General features: G+C 34.5%; 3 protein-coding genes across 3 annotated transcripts; all 3 read left to right on the plus strand.

Moving 5' to 3' along the window:
- Positions 1–1,202: 1,202 nt before the first annotated feature.
- On the plus strand, positions 1,203–2,129 carry LOC149496238 (uncharacterized). The gene has a single exon (XM_089721305.1). It carries the CDS (start codon positions 1,203–1,205, stop codon positions 2,127–2,129), a length of 927 nt encoding a protein of 308 aa, XP_089577431.1.
- Positions 2,130–14,745: 12,616 nt separating this feature from the next.
- LOC105634453 (uncharacterized) lies at positions 14,746–18,159 on the plus strand. The gene is made up of 8 exons (XM_089721306.1): positions 14,746–15,046; positions 15,185–15,730; positions 15,929–16,166; positions 16,354–16,533; positions 16,661–16,709; positions 16,797–17,009; positions 17,183–17,368; positions 18,046–18,159. Exons 1-8 carry the CDS (start codon positions 14,746–14,748, stop codon positions 18,157–18,159), a joined length of 1,827 nt encoding a protein of 608 aa, XP_089577432.1.
- Positions 18,160–18,186: 27 nt separating this feature from the next.
- Positions 18,187–18,777, plus strand: LOC149496239 (uncharacterized). The gene has a single exon (XM_089721307.1). The coding sequence runs from the start codon at positions 18,187–18,189 to the stop codon at positions 18,775–18,777; it is 591 nt and encodes a 196-aa protein (XP_089577433.1).
- Positions 18,778–18,985: the final 208 nt, after the last annotated feature.

Here is an 18,985-nt window from a genome sequence, read left to right on the forward strand (position 1 = left end):
ATTTCATATACCATTTATGTCATTTATAATATGGATAAATTGGGCCAATCGTACTTTTAGAGAGTCAATTAGAAAATTCCACATGTTTATTGAACAACACACTGATAATTCTTAAATGGTAAACAATAATACATGACTCTCTATTTGCAGAGCTCAGTATAAAGATGAATACATTTTTATACACAATATTGAATATTCAAATGTTATCAAAAAATGGAAATTTTTACTTTAACTTTGTGGAGAAAGAAGTAGAGTTTATCTGAATCACTACAATGTCTACCTCCTGGGAGAAATTTAAGGAAGGGGGGTGAGTTTCACAAACTCAGTGAATACTAATAAATAATACATAACTCAAACAGTCACACAAAATGCTTTACAACTAATATGGTGAACATTCATTCAACCAAGCGCCTGACACTTCGTTAACAACCATAACAAATATCACTTTCAAACAATCACATCAAATAGAGATTGGTTAGTGGCATCATTATTTTCTCATTTCGCAAGTAATTTGATAATAATATTTTACTATAAAGGAGCCCATCAATGTATCGAGGCACGAGGAGTCCATCCCCTATTACAGACTGAGGAGCTCATCCCCAAATATGAGTCGAGGAGCCGATCCCCCATACATGGCCAACTGGTCTATTCTTCATTTGACCAGTCCTCCCATTATTTTTTCATTCTCTTTTTTTTTTTTCATTACCATTAGGAAGCCATCCTGTAGTTTTGTGTCATGACTTATTTCATTCCAATTCCACATGCGAACAAACCACTGTATAGCTACATCGCAAGTAATTCAATCAACTCATATAATATAAAGAATCACAAAGGATATCATTATGCACATATGAGTGTAATTATGGAATGTATATAAATATAATTCTCATATGCTTGTAATAATATAATTTATACGATGATCATAATATAATTCTCATGTCCTAAGTGCCATCCCTCTACATTATATGGCAGCTTCCCCTCTTCCAAAATCAGTTATAAAACTTTTAAACAAGAAAATGGCAAGGTTTTTCTGGGGCTCAACAACCGATGTAAATAAGCATCAATGGGTGAAGTGGAGTAAACTATGCATGCCTACTACATAGGGAGGTCTAGGAATCAGAAGCCTAGACAAACTTCAGAAATCCATAAATTTAAAAATCTGGGAAGACTATGTTGCTAATAACTCTTGGTGGGGACATTTTATGCATTCAAGATATCCAAGGGGGGACAACTTTATTGCCAAACTAGTGGACTCTCCTATTTGGAAAACTATCTGTTCTTTCAATGACAGAGGGAAGAAGTTGATAGTAGAGGTACCTAAGGATCCAAACACAACAACTCATTCTCTATCTCAGATTTATACATGGTGTCAAGGACAGACCACAGGCTCATTCATAGACAAAGCTATATGGAGTTTCAAACAAGTTCCAAAAATTAAGGTTTTCTTATGGAAACTTTTCCACAGAAGTCTAGCTGTGCCTGACAATTTGCGGAAGATAGGGTTCCACCTACCCACCCAATGCCCTTTTTGCAAGAAAGACGAAGCTACCAATAACCATATGTTTTATACATGTACAAAAGTTAAAGCAATATGGTTCTTCTTTGCTAATATTTTGGACTTGCAGATAATACCAGCTAATAACTATCACCAGATATGCATGCTATGGTGGCTACAAGCAGGGGAGAAAGACATTGTCAAAATCATAAGGGGTGTGCTACCAGGAATTATTACTTGGCACATATGGAAAACATATAACAACATCACTCATGGTGAGGAACAATTCAATCAGAACAGGCTGATACAGGAAATTACATGGATGACTTACCATTGGGCAATGAATCTTAAGCATTCCAGACTAGCCCAAAATCACGACAGACTAATTCTTGCAAAGCTTACTCCCCAATATCACCTACACATTTCGGATAGAATAATTAAAGTTAGTTGGGTACCACCAGACAAAAATAAACTTAAAATCAATACAGATGGAGTGATAGGAAGAAATGGAGGGGCTGGCGCTGCGATCGTTAGGGATTACCAAGGAAGATTCATAGCTGGTCTATCTTTCAAAATTGACGCTTCACACTCGCTAGATTTGGAGATGGAAGCTGCATTCAAGGGAGCTCTCTAGGCAATTAACCTAGGTGAAATTCAATGCTTGGAGACCGATTCTATGGATTTGAAGAAACAGACTGAAACAGCGAATGATAACTGGGTCTTCAAAAAATTGCTGGTGGAGCATAACACTCACATTCAACATATTTTTAGAGAAGGGAACCAAGCTGCACACCATTTAGCTTCATTTTCTCTTAAACATAATTTGTACACAACTTTTATTACATTATCAAGTTTGCCCAAACTAGTTAGGGGGGCTATTCTTACCGATGTATCTTCTCCTATTTTTCGATATCAATAAAATATATATTTCATAAAAAAAATGGTTTATGCATGTATACAATTGATGGTATGTATCATTTATTATTACTCACAGCGATAAAATGAGCAAGCCTTTATTTGGATTTTGACTAGCAGGAGCGGTAAACAAACTCGGAAAATCTAGATAAAACGCAAATATAAAGATTACATTAAACATATGCTTTCCTTAAATAAGAAATTACATAATTAATCTAAATCTTATCGACATCTCTAATGGTATCACCTATCAATTAGGACTTTTCACTTGTCCGAATACTGATAATTTAATATATTTATCAATCATTGCTTACATGAACCATCTATCAGGTAATCAGTCAATTCAATTATTATAAATAATAATTTTACATTCAACTAATAGCTTATAGATTAAAATAACCTTCGATATAATCCCAATACATTCTCAAATATTTTTACTTCATCTCGATATGATTTACTTCCTTAACCAATCATCGAATAATAAATCCTTTATATAAATAAATATAAATAATGCTTTATATTTGATTAATCTTTACTCAAAATTTTATATCCTTTAATTAACATATTTCATCACCATCTTAGTTCATTCAGTTCTAATTTCAAAATAACTAGTTCTCATCCAGCAATCAGTTTCATTCTACTCAAATTACTATTTGTCTCTTGAACAACTCATATGACACTAAATATCCAACTCAGTTCTTTATTTGGTTTATAATCCTTAGCTCAATTTATTTTTTTATGCTAGCAATTATAATTTGCCCCAATTTAATAAAGTTCATATCTTATACTTAATCTTAATTACTTTTCAAAATTAATTCAACCCAATTACAATAATTTTTAAATTTGAAATTTACATTAAATTCAATAAACTGAATCTTAAATTATACCGATTAAAAATCGGATTTCGGATTCAAGTTTAATGTGTAATTTTCAAACTTCTGCCTTTCAGGGGTTTCGCTGGAGACTCGTCGGCCCGCCGCCGCCGTCTACGGTGACCGAAAAATCACGACTGCTCGAAATCGAGCGCTCTTCATGCCATCTAGCTCGGATTTCATTCAGGAGTCCATCTTTGGTGTTTATTGCACGAGATTGGCCCTCTAGCCAGCAGGAACGGGCTCGACAGGAGCTTAGTACCGCTATCATCGTCGCCATCGACTACAAGAATGAAACTGCAGTTCATCAGTGTTCAGCGCTCACTGGAATCGTGAGCAAGAAGTGAACGTGACTTGAGAGCAGAGGCAATCGACGGCTGGAATCGCTAGGGCTAGAGGTGCTGTTGCATTGCCGCCAAGGAGAGATCACAACTTGCCTATGTTGCGTTCACCGGAAACAGAAACAGAGGGAGAGGAGTTATAGAGTGATAGTGGCACGGAAAGGAGGTTCGCTGGACCTGTCTCAGGTGAGCAGAAAAACAAAGGAAGGAGAGAGAGAGAGAGAAACAAAAGGTTGAGCGGCTTTGGAATGAAGAAGAAGAAGAGAAAGAAAAGAAAAAGAGGAAAAAGATGCTTCTAGGGTTCTCTGGGCTGATCCGGTTTCCAAATCCAAGGTTTAGTCCGATTTCATTTGGTTTCAAATTTTTTATTTAGATTTGAAGATTCAAACTGATTTACAGATCTAATTTAATAATAATATAACATTTTATTTTAAGTTTATTGTATAATTTCACTCGTTAGGATTTACAATTAAATTTTTAAATGGAAAATCTATGAAATTTTATTTTCGGGTTATTTCACCGGACACTTGGACAGCTTGTAGTTTGTGACAACCTAGCCGCGTAGATTGAAGTTTCGAAAAATCTTCATCAGAGGTATTCTTCTAAACAATTTTATTGCTTTAATCATTTAAATAGATCCCTATTGGTGTAATTATTTTTGTTATAAATATATTATTCTGCTGCGTATTATTACAATTGAAATCTAAATGCTCTTAATACTACAATAACCTTCTAAATAGAGTTCCATCCAAATCTGTTGATAAGACACCATATGAAATGTGGGCCAACAAAAGACCTGTCTTATCATACATAAAGATTTGGGGATGTGACGCTTATATGAAGCGTTTGGTATCTGATAAGCTTGGAGCTAAATCTAATAAATGTAAGTTTGTGGGATATCCAAAGGAAACTATTGTGTATTATTTCTATCATCCTATTGAGAGAAAAGAGTTTGACTCAAAACATGCTACCTTTCTTGAAAAAGAATTTATTCTTAAAGAAAGCAGTGGGAGCTAGGTAGAACTTGAAGAAGTTTAAGAACCTCAAACTGACATTTAGATGGAACAAGAATGAAAGGTTGTTACATTAGATGAATAATCAAATACACAGGTTAAAGAACCACCGCGTAGATCTGTTAGGATGTGTCGAGCTCCTACGAGGTTAGACCTTCTTATGGAAACTCGGAACAATGCTTTACTCATGCTAGATGAGCCTAACACATATAAGGAAGCAATGTTTGACATTGATTCCTTGAAATGGCAAGAAGCCGTGAAATTCAAAATGGATTCCATATATAGCAACCAGGTACGGACCTTAGTTGATCCACCTGAAGGGATAAAGCCCATTGGGTGCAAATGGGTTTTTAAAAGAAAAACCGACATGGAAGGAAATGTACATACGTACAAAGCTAAGCTAATTGCAAAAGGTTACAATCAACAGCAAGACATTGATTTTGATGAAACTTTTTCACCAGTAGCTATGCTTAAATTCATTAGGATTTTGCTTGCAATTGCTGCATACTATGATTATGAAATTTGGCAAATGGATGTCAAAACTGCATTATGAAATGAAAATTTAGTAGAGGATGTGTATATGACACAACCTGACGGTTTTGAATCAAAAGAATTTCCTAATAAGATATGCAAACTGCAAAGGTCCATTTATGGACTTAAGCAAGCTTCGCGGAGTTGGAACATCCCTTTTGATGAAATAATCAAACAGTTTGATTTCATTAAAGATGTGGATGAACCTTGTGTGTATAAGAAGGTGAGTGGGAGCGGGATTGTATTTCTTATTTGGTAGATTGATATATTAATATTAGGAAATTACATACCATTACTAAAATCTATTAAAGTTTGGTTATCCAAGAATTTCTCCATGAAGGATTTGGGAGAAGCATCTTACATACTTGGTATTAAAATTTATAGAGACATATCTAGAAGACTGCTAGGATTATCCAAATCCACATACATTGATAAAGTAATAAAACGGTTTACTACGGAGGAATCCAAAAGAGGATACTGAGGACGCGTGGTTTTTCCAAAAGTGATATGGAAAGAACATAATCGAATGAGCTTGATTGATTTTATTTAATAAAAATGGTTTTCTTTTATTAAACCCATTTAATCCTCGGAAAAAGAGGTTTTCTTACTTTGGTTAGAGTTTATTTTGGAGTCGTCGCCCTTATTAGGGAAAATTCTCTAATTAGTTGATTCTTTGAAATCGACTAATCCGGTTTTAAACCAGAGATAGGGTCCGGGAGTTAGGTACGAAAAGGGAAGGTGTTAGGCACCCATTACGCCTGGTTAAACCGGTCTCCATGTTGTCCAAATATTCACAATTATCAATAATACAATTAACTAAAATTAAGATGTAAAACTGTTTTCATGTAATTTTTAGAAAATATGTCATTCATACAAGTTATTGCAAACATAATAGATATGAAACATAAAGCATACACAAAGAAGGAGGGAGAAGAAAAGTGTTACAAAACCATCCTAATTGTACAATCTACCCTCATCCGTCCAAATTTCCCAAACCCAATTTAATATTACAAAAAAGCAAAAATAGGAATCCTTATGGATCCTTTACATTTTGCAATAATACAACATTAAAGCATAATAAGAATAAAACATCCATAATCAACACAAACAAAGAATAAACATTATTCTTAGAATCATAGAATCATATAACTGAACCAACAATCAATCATTCATTCACATAATGGAAATATGATGCATGTTCATAAAACAAGAATAATGAATAAAGGAGTTAGCACAATAATGAGTATTAGGCATTGAATTTAAAGGTAGAAAATTAAAGGGCAGAATAACAAAGTGCTTATAAATTAAAGAATAATAGTTAAAGTGTAGGAATTTAAATGATTATATGAGAGTTAAACTTATGATCTTGATGTTCATCTTTGAAAGGTAAGCAAATACATCAATCATTATTCTCAATCTTATTTTTGTTGTTTATTGTTGGCTCAATGATCAATTTTATCTTGAGATTTTGATGATTTTGCAAAACAAATAAATTTAATATTCTTGTATGTGCTAATATTATTTTATGCAGATTTTTAATATGGAAATTGCTAAAGAACGCAAGTTCCTACCAATCCAAGATTCTTTGAAGATCATCTTGAAGATTTTTTAGTGGTTAATATTTTAGGATATATTGTAGGATAGAGAGAATATTCTTTTATAAGCACAAAAATATTTTTCTCTCTATCAAAAATAATTTTTGGAAATTGCCTTAAAAAGAAAAGTCAAATCTTTACTATTTTAATTCTACTTACCTAAATGAAAAAGATTTTGGCTTAATTATTTTTGGCAATAAATAATCAAATATTTGTAAAAGATTCATATATATTTTATTTTCGGAAAATGCCTTAAAAAGAAAAGTGAAAACTTGTTCTTTTAATTCTACTTACCTAAATGAAAAAAGATTTTGACTTTTTGGCAACAAATAATTGAGTATTTACAAAAGATTCGTATATCTTTTTAATATTGGAAAGTCTAAAATACTCTTTAAAGCTAAAGATCAACGTTTTCTAAAAATGTGATCCTCACGCCTCTTATAAAAGACATTTTTTTTTGCTTTTGAAAACGAAAGGTTTTTGCAGGAGTAAGAGTCCATTGAATAAAAATTTTAAATCTCTCAAAGCTTTCTCTTTAAACCCCCTTATTTCTTTTCGTCTATTTGCTTCAAGAAATATTTTTGAAAGAGAAAAGAAAATTTAATAACTACTTTTTCTGAAGAACAGTTCTAAACTTTAAATCTGTTTTCTAAATTTGTTTTATATTCTTCCTGTGCTTAAAATTGTGTTTCTCTCTATCTATATAGATTTTTGTAATCTATTATAGACTAGAGGTTTTTAAATGAAAAACTTTTATATAATAGCTTTGGTGAAAAGCTATGGTGTAATAAGTTATTAAGCGATCTTCTCCTTGTGTGAGATTCTAATGTCTTGATGTGAGTTTCTATTCTTTGAAAAAACAAAAAGGGTTGGGGTTGACTAGAACCTTTGGAAAAACTAGTGGGACAAAGGTTAGATTTATGTGTTGATCTATTTCTTGGTAAAATTGGTTTGTCTCTTATCCTTGAAAAGAGATAACATAGTGGACGATCTCAAGATGAGTACTGGGGAGTGGATGTAGACGAGTTAGTATCGAACCACTATAAATCTCTGTGTTTATCTTCTTTTATTTTCTGAAGTTTTGCTTGATTATATTTTATTTACACAGTTGTTAATCTTTTTAGAAATGCAAAGTTGTTAATGAATTTCTGTTTCTAAATGTGAATAAGCTTTATCTCTATGGAACATTAGAACTCTGGATTTCTGTATTGTGATCATATCAAGTTCTAATCTGTCCTTCTACATTCAGTGTAAAACACAATATGAATTATAATCAGTTTTCTAAATTTGCTTAAGCTTTGTGAAGTATTTCTAAACGTAATAACTATTCTTCATAGAATCTTTCTAAATTTGCTTAAGCTTTGTAAAACAGTTCTAAATGCAATAACTGATTCTTCACAGAGTCTTTCTACATTTGCTTAAGCTTTGTGAAGTAGTTCTAAACGCAATAACTATTCTTCACAGAGTCTTTCTACATTTGCTTAAGCTTTGTGAAGTAGTTCTAAACGCAATAACTATTCTTCACAGAGTCTTTCTAAATTTGCTTAAGCTTTGTGAAGCAATTCTAAATGCAATAACTGTTCTTCACAGAGTCTTTCTAGACTTGCAACAAACTTTGTGAAGAAGTTCTAAACTTGATAACTAACTTTCACAAATGCTTTCTAATTTCGCTGCAACAGAATTCTGATTTTGTTTTTGAAAGTCAAATTTTTAGAAAACCCAACTCACCCCCTCTTGGGTTGTGCCATACATAAACGGGACTCACAATCTGCTATTAGAGCTTTGGCTCTTGACTTACTGAAGCTTAATCGCTTAAGAGAAAAGATCCCATGGCAGCCCCACTTCCTCTTACATCTTTAGAAGGTCAATCTATTTCTAGACCACCTCTGTTCAATGGTTCTAATTACTCTTTTTGGAAAACCAAAATGGAAAACTTTATAAAATCAAATGATATAAACTACTAGAAGAACATTATTACTGGTCCTCGCATCTTTATGAAAACTGTAGAAAATGTAAGAGTTCGAAAGACAGAAGAAGAATGTACTGATGTTGATTGGAATGACATTTCTATAAAGGCAAAAGCCATCAATATTCTTCACTATGCATTAGATCCAACAGAATACAATAAAGTATCTGGATGTAAGTCTGCAATCGAAGTCTAGGAAAAACTCAGAGTTACCTATGAGGGTGTTGACCGAGTGAAGGAATCCATAATCAATATGCTTTGGAGAGAATATGAAATGTTTAGTATGAAAGAAGGAGAGACTATAGCTGAACTAAATTCCAGATTCACAAATATAGTTAATCTTTTGAGAACTCTTGGAAAGCAAATTTTAGAAGATGAGCTTGTTAAGAAAATCCTTAGAATTCTACCTAAAAAATGAGATTCTATAGGAACTGTCATGAACTATAAGGAGACTCCCTTAACCTATGATTATTTGATGGGAGCTCTTGTTTCAGAAAAGATGAAATCTTCTTTAACCATAGAAGATAAGAAAAAGAAAGGAATGGCTTTGAAGGTGTTTCTAGTGAAGAAAGTTCTTTTGATCTTGATAGTGATGGTTTAACATTGATTGTTAAGAAATTCAAGAAGTTCTATAAGAAAGGTGGAACGCCACATAAAAAGTTTATCACAAAGAACTTTTCATCTAAAAATAGCAACTTACTTAAGAAAGAACCTTCTGTAGTGGTTTGTTATGAGTGCAACAAGCTCTCAGTCATATCAAGCCTAACTGTCCTAAGCTAAAAAAGAAGTCAAAAAAGAAAAACTGAAGCAGGCATTTGTAGCTAGTTGGAGTGACTCAAAGGATTCTAATTTTGAAAGTCAAAGTGACAAGGAGGAAATTGCAAATATTTGTCTCATGACCACTATCGATTCTGACTCTAAAGAAATCAGCAATCTGACTTTAACACAGAAAGTTGAAAGTAGTAAAGCAGATGCAACTGGCCAAAAGCATGGTGAAAGCAATGCAAGTGTATCTGAACTTGAATCTGAAAGTGATCTTCTAGATACTTATAATAACCTTTGCACTGAATTTGAAAAGCTTGCTAAAAAGCATAAAGTTTTAAAGAAAGATTTTAGAAAATTGAAAACTAAATGTAATCATTTGAAAGATTCTTTTTATCAAGAGTTACATGCAAAGATCTTATCGTAGAGGTCAAAGATCTTAAAGATTGTAATGATATATTTTCTGAAAATCTAAAACACTTTGAAGAAAAATGTAAAAACCTAAATTCTAAGAATGAATCTTCGAAAACTGAGATTGGAATTCTAAAGTCAATATCAGAATCATTTTCTAAACAAAAGACAAGTTCTAGCTATAATAGTACTTCAAGACAATATCAAGATTCTATTAATAAAAATGCTATTTCTAATGTTGTGACTTTAGAACATCAAAAGTACTTTGAAAAATCTAGTAGTCTCAACAGAAAGAAAAATCACAGTAAGATAAATGTAAAAGGATCTACACCTATTACCACTTACCCTGAAGGACTCAATACAAGTTGGGTACTAAATCTACATGCTCTTTCTAGGTGTGCCTAAGAAGTGAGCTGAAAAGAGAAATGTAGTACATGGACAGCGCTTGCTCTAGGCATATGCTAGTGATAGAAAGAAATTCACTAGATTAGAAAAGAAAAAGGGAGGTACAGTGAGCTTTGGAGACAAAGCAAAAGGTAGAATTGTTGGTATTGGCATGGCAGGTTCTAATCCTTCAATAGAAGATGTATGCTTAGTAGAAGGATTACATTATAACTTATTAAGTGTAAGTTAGATTTGTGATAAAAATAGAAGAGTGATCTTTGAACCCTCTGATTTTGAAATTCAGAACATGCATGATAACAAAACTTTATTTGTTGGAAAAAGGTTTCGGAACATATACCTAGTAGACCTTTCTGATATGCATAACCTAGATATATGCTTAGTTTCTGTTGATAATTCTAGTTGGTTATGTCATAGAAGACTTGGACATGCAAGCGTGCCCCTTATTTCTAAACTGTCTAAGAAAGACTTGGTTCGTGGTTTGCCGAAGCTAAAGTTTGAAAAAGATCATATTTGTGATGCTTGTCAATTGGGCAAACAAACTAGAACATTTTGCATATCTAAGGGCATGGTTTCTACTTCTAGACCTTTAGAATTGTTATACTTTGATTTATGTGGACCTGTTACTCCTTCTTGTAATGCTCTATTTTTCTGTGTCTGAAATAGTAGTTTACTGGTCTGTGAATAGTATCACTGGTCTAGGAATCGGTATTATTTTGATCCAAAAAAATTACTATTTATATTTTATATTTTATTTAATATTCTTTGAGCATGCACACATGGTTTTTATGGATAGAAAGCAAGTAATGAATTTATTTGGAGAATTTAGATAATTGGTGAATAGTGAATTATGGTGTTTTATTAGTGAAGGAAATTGGAGAAATTATTTTTATAAAGTAAATTAAAGAATTTTGTAGAGATAAATAATATTTTGAAGGAATTTAATTGGAGCCATTAGATTAGAGTACCATTGACTTAATCTTAACCACCCAAATGTCCCTTCTTAAGGAGGTAGTGGGAAATGACTAAAATGCCCTTATTGACTATATAAGTCAAAGCTTATCCATTGAGCAACCACTTTACCTTTTTCTTCTTCTTCTTCTCCTCTTAGGCGTCACCTTTTTCCTCTCTTTCTCTTTATTTTTCTTCAATTCCTACTTACTAAACACACCATTTTCACTCCATTAAACCTTATATAAGTAATTAATTTTGGAGATTTAAGCTTGGCTAGTGATTTTTGGTGATTATTTTCAAGAAAAGTTGGAGATTTTCTACTTAAGCCAAGTTAGTATTTTGATGATTTTCTTTCTTATTTTTGGGTTTTGATTTCTCTTTTAGCATTTCCATGTTTTCTTTTATTTATTTTCTTGATTTTGATTTTTGATTTTCTATTTATGCAGAGGTTGGAGAACGCTCCACCAAAGACAAGAGGAAAGCTAAGGTTTAAAGCTTAGAGGGCTTTAATCTAAGCTTGTTTTAAAGGTTAGTGTTCATAAATACACTTTTTCTCTTTCCATTTTTGAATTTCGAGAATTTATGCTATTACGTGAAAGTTGAGAATTTTGTATGAAATGTTTGAATTGTTGAATTTTGATTTAATAAATATGCTCTTGGGTGATTTCTAAGCATGACTATATGTTTGATTGAAAAGGAAAATATTTTCCTCTTCTCCATCCAAGAGAGGCCGAACCTACTAAGGCAAAATGGCCTTAAGGTTTTCTTGTTTTCTTTGCTTATTTATGCTCTTAAAATGATGCTTGATGAGAATTTTGCATGTGATAGAAATTTCTACCTTGTATCTTTTATATTTCATAATTTTTTCATGACTAAAGTTAGCTAAAATTTGGGGATTTGACATGTTAAGGTCTAAAGAGGAGAAATGATGTTATGTATGTGCTACTAAGATTAAATGCATGATGTTAGAATGAATAGAGAGTTGATTTGCCTAAGTAAATCAAATATGAGACTTTTTTCTACTTATGCCATAACATAGAAAAAGTCATCTTTTGGGATTATAACATACCTTTAAATGATAAAATGCTTTTGTTTGATGGTAAATAATATATGTGTGAGAAGTGATGAAATGCCATGCTATACCTTGAGAAATGAGAAATTTCCTATGACTTGAATCATAGGTTTATTTGGATAAATGTATGTATGAATCATGTGTGATGAAGTTCTCTTGATTATTTGTATGTTTTAGGATTATTTGATGAATATAAGACATAAGTTTGAAAAGTGTTCTTTATGGTAAGATATTATGCTTAAGCATGAAACTTTAGTGAATTACTTGAGTTCTAAACTAAGCATATAATATGATTTTAAGAAGACTAAAAAAATGAATTTTATGAGAAATGTTATGAATTAAAAAGAATAAAGATATGTTTTTGGGCTCTAATATACTTGATGTGAATTTGATGTGTGATTTGATTTATTATGTAAGATGAGCATGCTTGGCATTTGATGTTATTATGATATGAAGCTATGATCATATGCTAGGCACGTGGGTGCCTTATGTTATAGCGAACACGCTCCATATGTTATGATAGGCTCTTGAAGCCCTATGATTATGTTGGCATATAAGGCCATTATGAATAGGTTTATAAAATCTTATCTGCTTTATTTTTTTCTAAGTGTATGCGAGCCCCTTTAGAAAATATTTTTAAGGAAATTAAATTTATGAGATTATATTATTTTAGTTAATCTTAGTTTAGGAATAAATGATTATGTTATCAAATGAATCATTAAAGCATGATAATTTGGTATATGGTTTTAAAATAAATAGCATGCTTATTGGTAAAATAAATGTCAAAAGTAATGAACATATGATATGAAAGGATGAGGTTATATATATTATCAAATTGTAAGTTTAGTTAATATTTCCTTTGCTATAAAAGTATATGCATGTCGATTGTTCAAATGATTTTATGATTGTGAACTTTTTTCTTATGAAATTTATGTTCTAAGTATGTTGCCATCGCAACGTTGGTAAGTATGTGATTTATGAGACCACTGAGTTTTTACTCAGCGCGCTGATTTTTATCACGCGTGGGTTGAAGACCGTGGTTGCTGCTCGAAGACTAGAAGAGTAGCATCAGAGCAGAAGAGACTATTTTGGTATTAGATTTAGTTTTATGGAATTAAGAATTATGACATGTATAATTATTTTATCTGTTTGGAGATTATGTTTTTCGAGTTATATAACTTAAGCATGATGCTATAAATTATTTTGGTGTATATATTTGGAGTTAAGCATGGGACTTATTTAATGATTGATATAAATTATTTTCTAAATTAGTTGGCATGGTTGGATTATTAGGACTTGATATATTTAAATAAATTCATTTAGTTTGATGATTATTTAATGCTAATGAGGAATTACATGGTTATGAAGTTATAGAAGTGTGGTTGTGTTGTGTTGGTTATTGGAGTTTGATGGGGGTTTGAGTTTGAATTTAGGAGTGGTTTGTATTCACATGTTTAGTGAGTTCAATTTTTAGGGGAAACTCTTGCAGTTTTTCTGTAGGATTCTCCCAAATCATTTTCAAAAAAACAAATAAAAAATGATTACTTGCTAAACTTGTGAATACTAAATCACTTCTAATTCATAACCTGATAATATGATTTATATGTGAGTTAGGAAGGTGCCTCCGGCACCAAATGTGGCATCTGTTGTTTGGTCTGTTGGGACCCGGCGGTGGGTGTTACATTTAGTGGTATCAAAGCATAGGTTTTGGCAGTTCTAGGAGTATATTTATTTGCTTTGAAGTGAGCGTATAAGTAATTTAAGTTAAATATATGCCATATTGGTCTGTTTTGGAATTTCTCTCTGATGCAAAGCTTTTGGTCTTTGTAGGAGTCGAGTGATGTCTCATCACCTTTTTGATGAGAAGGTGGATAGTTATGCCCCTCCTGGTGGCGATATTCTTGATGGTGGTGCCACTGGTGGAGTCTTGGGTTCTGATACGGAGCACGCCTCTAGGGTGGGGTAGGCTACTGCAGGTCCTGCGGGGCCTAATCAGGATGTACTTGTTCAGCAGTTAGTTGCTGCTTTGAGGTAGGTAGCGGGAGCTGTTCCCTTGGTTCTGGTCTCTCCAGCCCCCATTCCAGGTCGTCCCCCTATAGAGAAATTGAGGAATTGTGGTGCTGTTGAGTTCATGGGTAGAAAAGATGACATGGCTTTTGTAGTGGAGTATTGGTTTTGGTCTTTGGAGAGGATATTAGAGCAGAAGCTATGTTCCCCTCAGGACAGTTTAGTGTGTGACACTTCCTTGTTGAAGGAAGAGGCTTATCAGTGGTGGGGGACTGTGTCTCAGGCAGTCAGTGCCGAGGAGAGGACCTGGGATTTCTTCCTTTCTGAGTTTAGATAGAAGTATATTGGAGAGCTTTTTATTGATCAATGTAAGCTAGATTTTCTGGAACTTAAGCAAGGCAGGATGACTATGTCAGAGTATGAGCGAGAGTTTATTCGACTGAGTAGGTATGCCGCTGATTTGATTCCTTCTGAGTTGGATAGGTGCAAGCGCTTCAGGAAAGGCTTGCATGATGAGTACAGGATGCATTTGGTTGCTCATCCCCACACTTCATTGTCTTCCCTATTGAAGGCTGCTCTAGAGCTTGAGGAGGTTCAGACTAAGCAGCAGGCCAGGAGACAGCGAGGTCAGCAGGGTCAGCAGAAGAGGTTTCAGGGAGCAGTGTCTGGTCAGACTTCTAGGGTTCAGTCAGGCAGTATGAGACACAGAGGTGCACACCAGTCTAGGTTTAGATAAGGTCAGAGGCATGGTCAGGGTACTTATGTTAGATTAGCTCCACAGACTACATCTATTGCTAGTGGTGGAGATACTGCAGGACTGATATAACGGCATGTACTCAGTGTGGTAGGAGGCATGTTGGGGTTTTGTAGGAGGTTTTCGAGGGCATGCTTTCGATATGGGTCTACAGAGCATATGATACGAGATTGTCCTATGGCTAAGATTGATTCAGCTCCACAGACTGGGAGGTCAACTCCCTTTGTTCTGAGAGGTAGAGGAAGAGGCCGTGGTGATACAGTAGACTCTAGGAGTCAGAGACCAACTTTTGAGACAGTAGACAGACTTGAGTCCAGAGCTCCTGCCAGAGCTTATGCCACCAGGACTAGGGAGGAGCAGGATGCCCCAGATGTCATAGTCGGTACATTCTCTATCTTTGACACCCTTGTACATGCTTTGATTGATCCTGGCTCTATGCATTCATATTTGTGCATACATGTGGGTAGACTAGGTAATATGCATGCTGACATGTTAGAGCATAGTATTGAGGTCACTGATCCCTTGGGTCATAGTGTGGTAGTTAATCGGGTGTATAAGGATTTTCCATTTGTAATTCATGGCTATGTGTTTCTGGGAGATATGATAGAGTTGCCTTTCCGAGAGTTTGATGTGATTTTGGGTATGAATTGGTTATTTAGACATGGAGTTATAGTTGATTGTAGACTTAAGAGGATTACACTCCAGACTTCATCTGGTGAGGAGATCATAGTTGTGGGTGAGAGGTTGGATTACCTCTCTAATATTATTTTTGCTTCTACTGCTAGAAGATTGATCCAGCATGGTTGTGAGGTATTCTTAGCGTGTATACTTGATCCAGAGTCAAAATCTCCTAATGTACGTGATATACCTACAGTATGTGATTTTTTGAATGTATTTCTCGAGGAGTTGCATGGTTTACCTCTTGAGAGAGAGGTTGAGTTTGGTATTAAGATTATGCTTGGTACCGCGCTGATATCCATTGCCCCATATCGGATGGCACCTACTGAGTTGAGAGAGTTGAAGATTCAGATTCAGGAGTTTTTTGATAAGGGTTTCATTCGTCCTAGTGTATCTCCGTGGGGTGCTCCAGTGTTGTTTGTAAAGAAGAAGAATGGATCCCTGAGATTGTGTATTGACTACAGACAACTTAACAAAGTTACTGTGAAGAACCGATATCCATTGCCTCGGATAGATGATTTGTTTAATCAGTCAAGAGGAGTTAGCGTGTTATCGAAGATAAATCTGAGATCGGGTTATCATCAGCTGGGGGCTTAAGGAATCAGATGTACCTAAGACTACTTTCAGGATATGTTATGGTCATTATGAGTTCTTGGTGATGCCATTTGGTTTGACTAATGCTCCTGCAGTCTTCATGGATTTGATGAACCGGATCTTTCATCCTTACTTAGATAGTTTATGGTTGTATTCATCGATGACATCTTGGTATATTCTCGGACTAGAGAGGATCATGATCACCATTTGAGGATTGTACTTCAGATATTGAGAGAGAGGAAGTTGTATGCTATATTGAGTAAGTGTGAATTTTGGTTATCTGAGATTGCCTTCTTAGGTCATATCATTCTGCTGATGGTAATAGAGTTGATCCGAAGAAGATTAAGGTAGTACTTGAATGGAAGCCATCTAAGAATGTTATAGAAATTCGTAGTTTCTTAGGATTGGCTGGTTATTGTAGAAGATTTGTCAAGGGATTTTCTCTCATTATGGCCCCATTGACTAGACTACTTCGAAAGGATGTCAGATTCGAGTGGACTGATGAATGTCAGAGTAGTTTTAAGAAGCTTAAGGCAATGCTTACTGACACTCCATTGTTGACACAACTAGTTTCAGGTAGACCGTATGATGTGTATAGTGATGCTTCGCATAATGGATTGGGTTGTGTACTTATGCAGGAGGGTAAGGTAGTTACCTATGCTTCTAGATAGCTTAAGCCTCATGAGAGGAACTACTCTACTCATGATTTGGAGTTAGCAGATATAGTCTTTGCTTTGAAGATTTGGAGGCATTACTTGTATGGTGAGAAGTGTCATCTGTATACGGATCATAAGAGTCTCAAGATTTGCTTACTCAAAAGGAGCTTAATTTGAGACAGTGCAGATGGGTAGAGCTTCTCAAGGACTACGACTTCACCATTGATTACCATCCGGGTAAAGTTAATGTGGTCGCAGGTGCACTTAGTAAAAATTCCTTGGTTACTTTACGTGTTATGAACACTCGATTATCTATGGCTAGTAATGGTGCACTTGTGGAAGAGCTTATGGTTAGACCTAGCCTACTTCAGTAGATTCAAGATGCATAGAGAGATGATGAGACAATTGCTTTTAGGAAAGGCCTAGTTAGAGATGGTAAGAAAAAGAGGTTTGTGATTTGAGATGATGACTACTTGTACTTTGAGGATCAAATTTGTGTGGCTAAGATTTCAAAGTTAAGGAAGAGTATCTTAGAGGAAGCTCATAGTAGTCCTTATTCTATACATCCTGCGGTAATAAGATGTATCAGGATTTGAAATCACAATATTGGTTGTCGGCTATGAAGAGGGATATCACAGATTATGTGTCGAGATGTTTGACGTGTCAACAAGTTAAAGCAGAGCATCAGTTTCCTTCTGGTTTGCTACACCCTACTTCTATTCCAGAGTGGAAATGGGATAAGGTTACTAGGAATTTTGTGATTGGATTGCCTTTGACTCCTAAAAAGAAAGACACTATATGGGTGATAGTTGACAGATTAACTAAGTCAGCGCACTTTCTTCCTGTTAAGACTGACTCCACCATGGAGTAGTATGCACAGCTTTATATAGATGAGACAGTGAGATTGCATGGGGTTCCCTCTTTCATCATTTCAGATAGAGATCCGAGATTTACTTCTAGATTTTGGAAGAAGCTACATGAGGCCCTGGGTACTAAGTTGAATTTCAGCACAGCTTTTCATCCTCAGATAGATGGTAAGTCAGAATGGGTTATTCAGACTCTGGAGGATATGTTGAGAGCTTGTGTCATTGAGTTTAAGGGTGGTTGGGAGAAGTACATTCGACTTGTGGAATTTGCCTAAAATAACAGTTATTAGTTGAACATTCAGATGGCTCCTTTTGAAGCACTGTATGGTAGGAGATGTAGGACTCCACTATGTTGGTCAGAGTTGAGTGAGGACAAGATGGTAGGTTTGGATTTGATTCGAGATACAGAGGATAAAGTTAGAATTATTAGAGATAGATTGAAAGTAGCTTCAGATCGTCAAAAGTCTTATGCAGACTTGAAGAGGAGAGATATAGAGTATGTAGTGGGAGATAAGGTTTTTCTTAAAGTATCCCCATGGAAGAAGGTATTGATATTTGGAAGAAAGGGTAAGCTTAGTCCTAGGTTCATTGGTCCTTACAAGATCGTTGAGCGTGTGGGTCTGTTGGCCTATATACTAGCTTTACCACCAACACTGGATAGGATACATAATGTCTTCCATGTGTCTATGTTGAGGAAGTATCGATTTGACCCATCACATGTGATATCAGTTGAGTCTGTGACTATAGAGCCGGCTTTGAGTTATGAGGAGGAACCAATGAGGCTACTTGCTAGAGAGATTAAGGAACTAAGGAATAAGATAATTCCTCTAGTAAAGGTCCTTTGGAGAAATCATAAGACCGAGGAAGCTACTTTGGAAAGTGAGACATTATGAGACAACAACATCCTCAGTTGTTTATTTAAGGTGAATTTCGAGGACAAAATTCTTTAAGGTGGGAGAGCTGTAACGCCCTGTTTTTCTATGTCTGAAATAGTAGTTTACTGGTCTGTGAATAGTACCATCGGTCCGGGAATCGGTGTTATTTTGGTCCGAAAAAATTACTATTTATATTTTATATTTTATTTAATATTTTTGGAGCATG

Source organism: Jatropha curcas, chromosome 5 (assembly GCF_041381405.1).
Source record: "Jatropha curcas cultivar XTBG-Jc1 chromosome 5, XTBG_Jcur_1.0, whole genome shotgun sequence".
NCBI classification, from domain to species: domain Eukaryota; kingdom Viridiplantae; phylum Streptophyta; class Magnoliopsida; order Malpighiales; family Euphorbiaceae; genus Jatropha; species Jatropha curcas.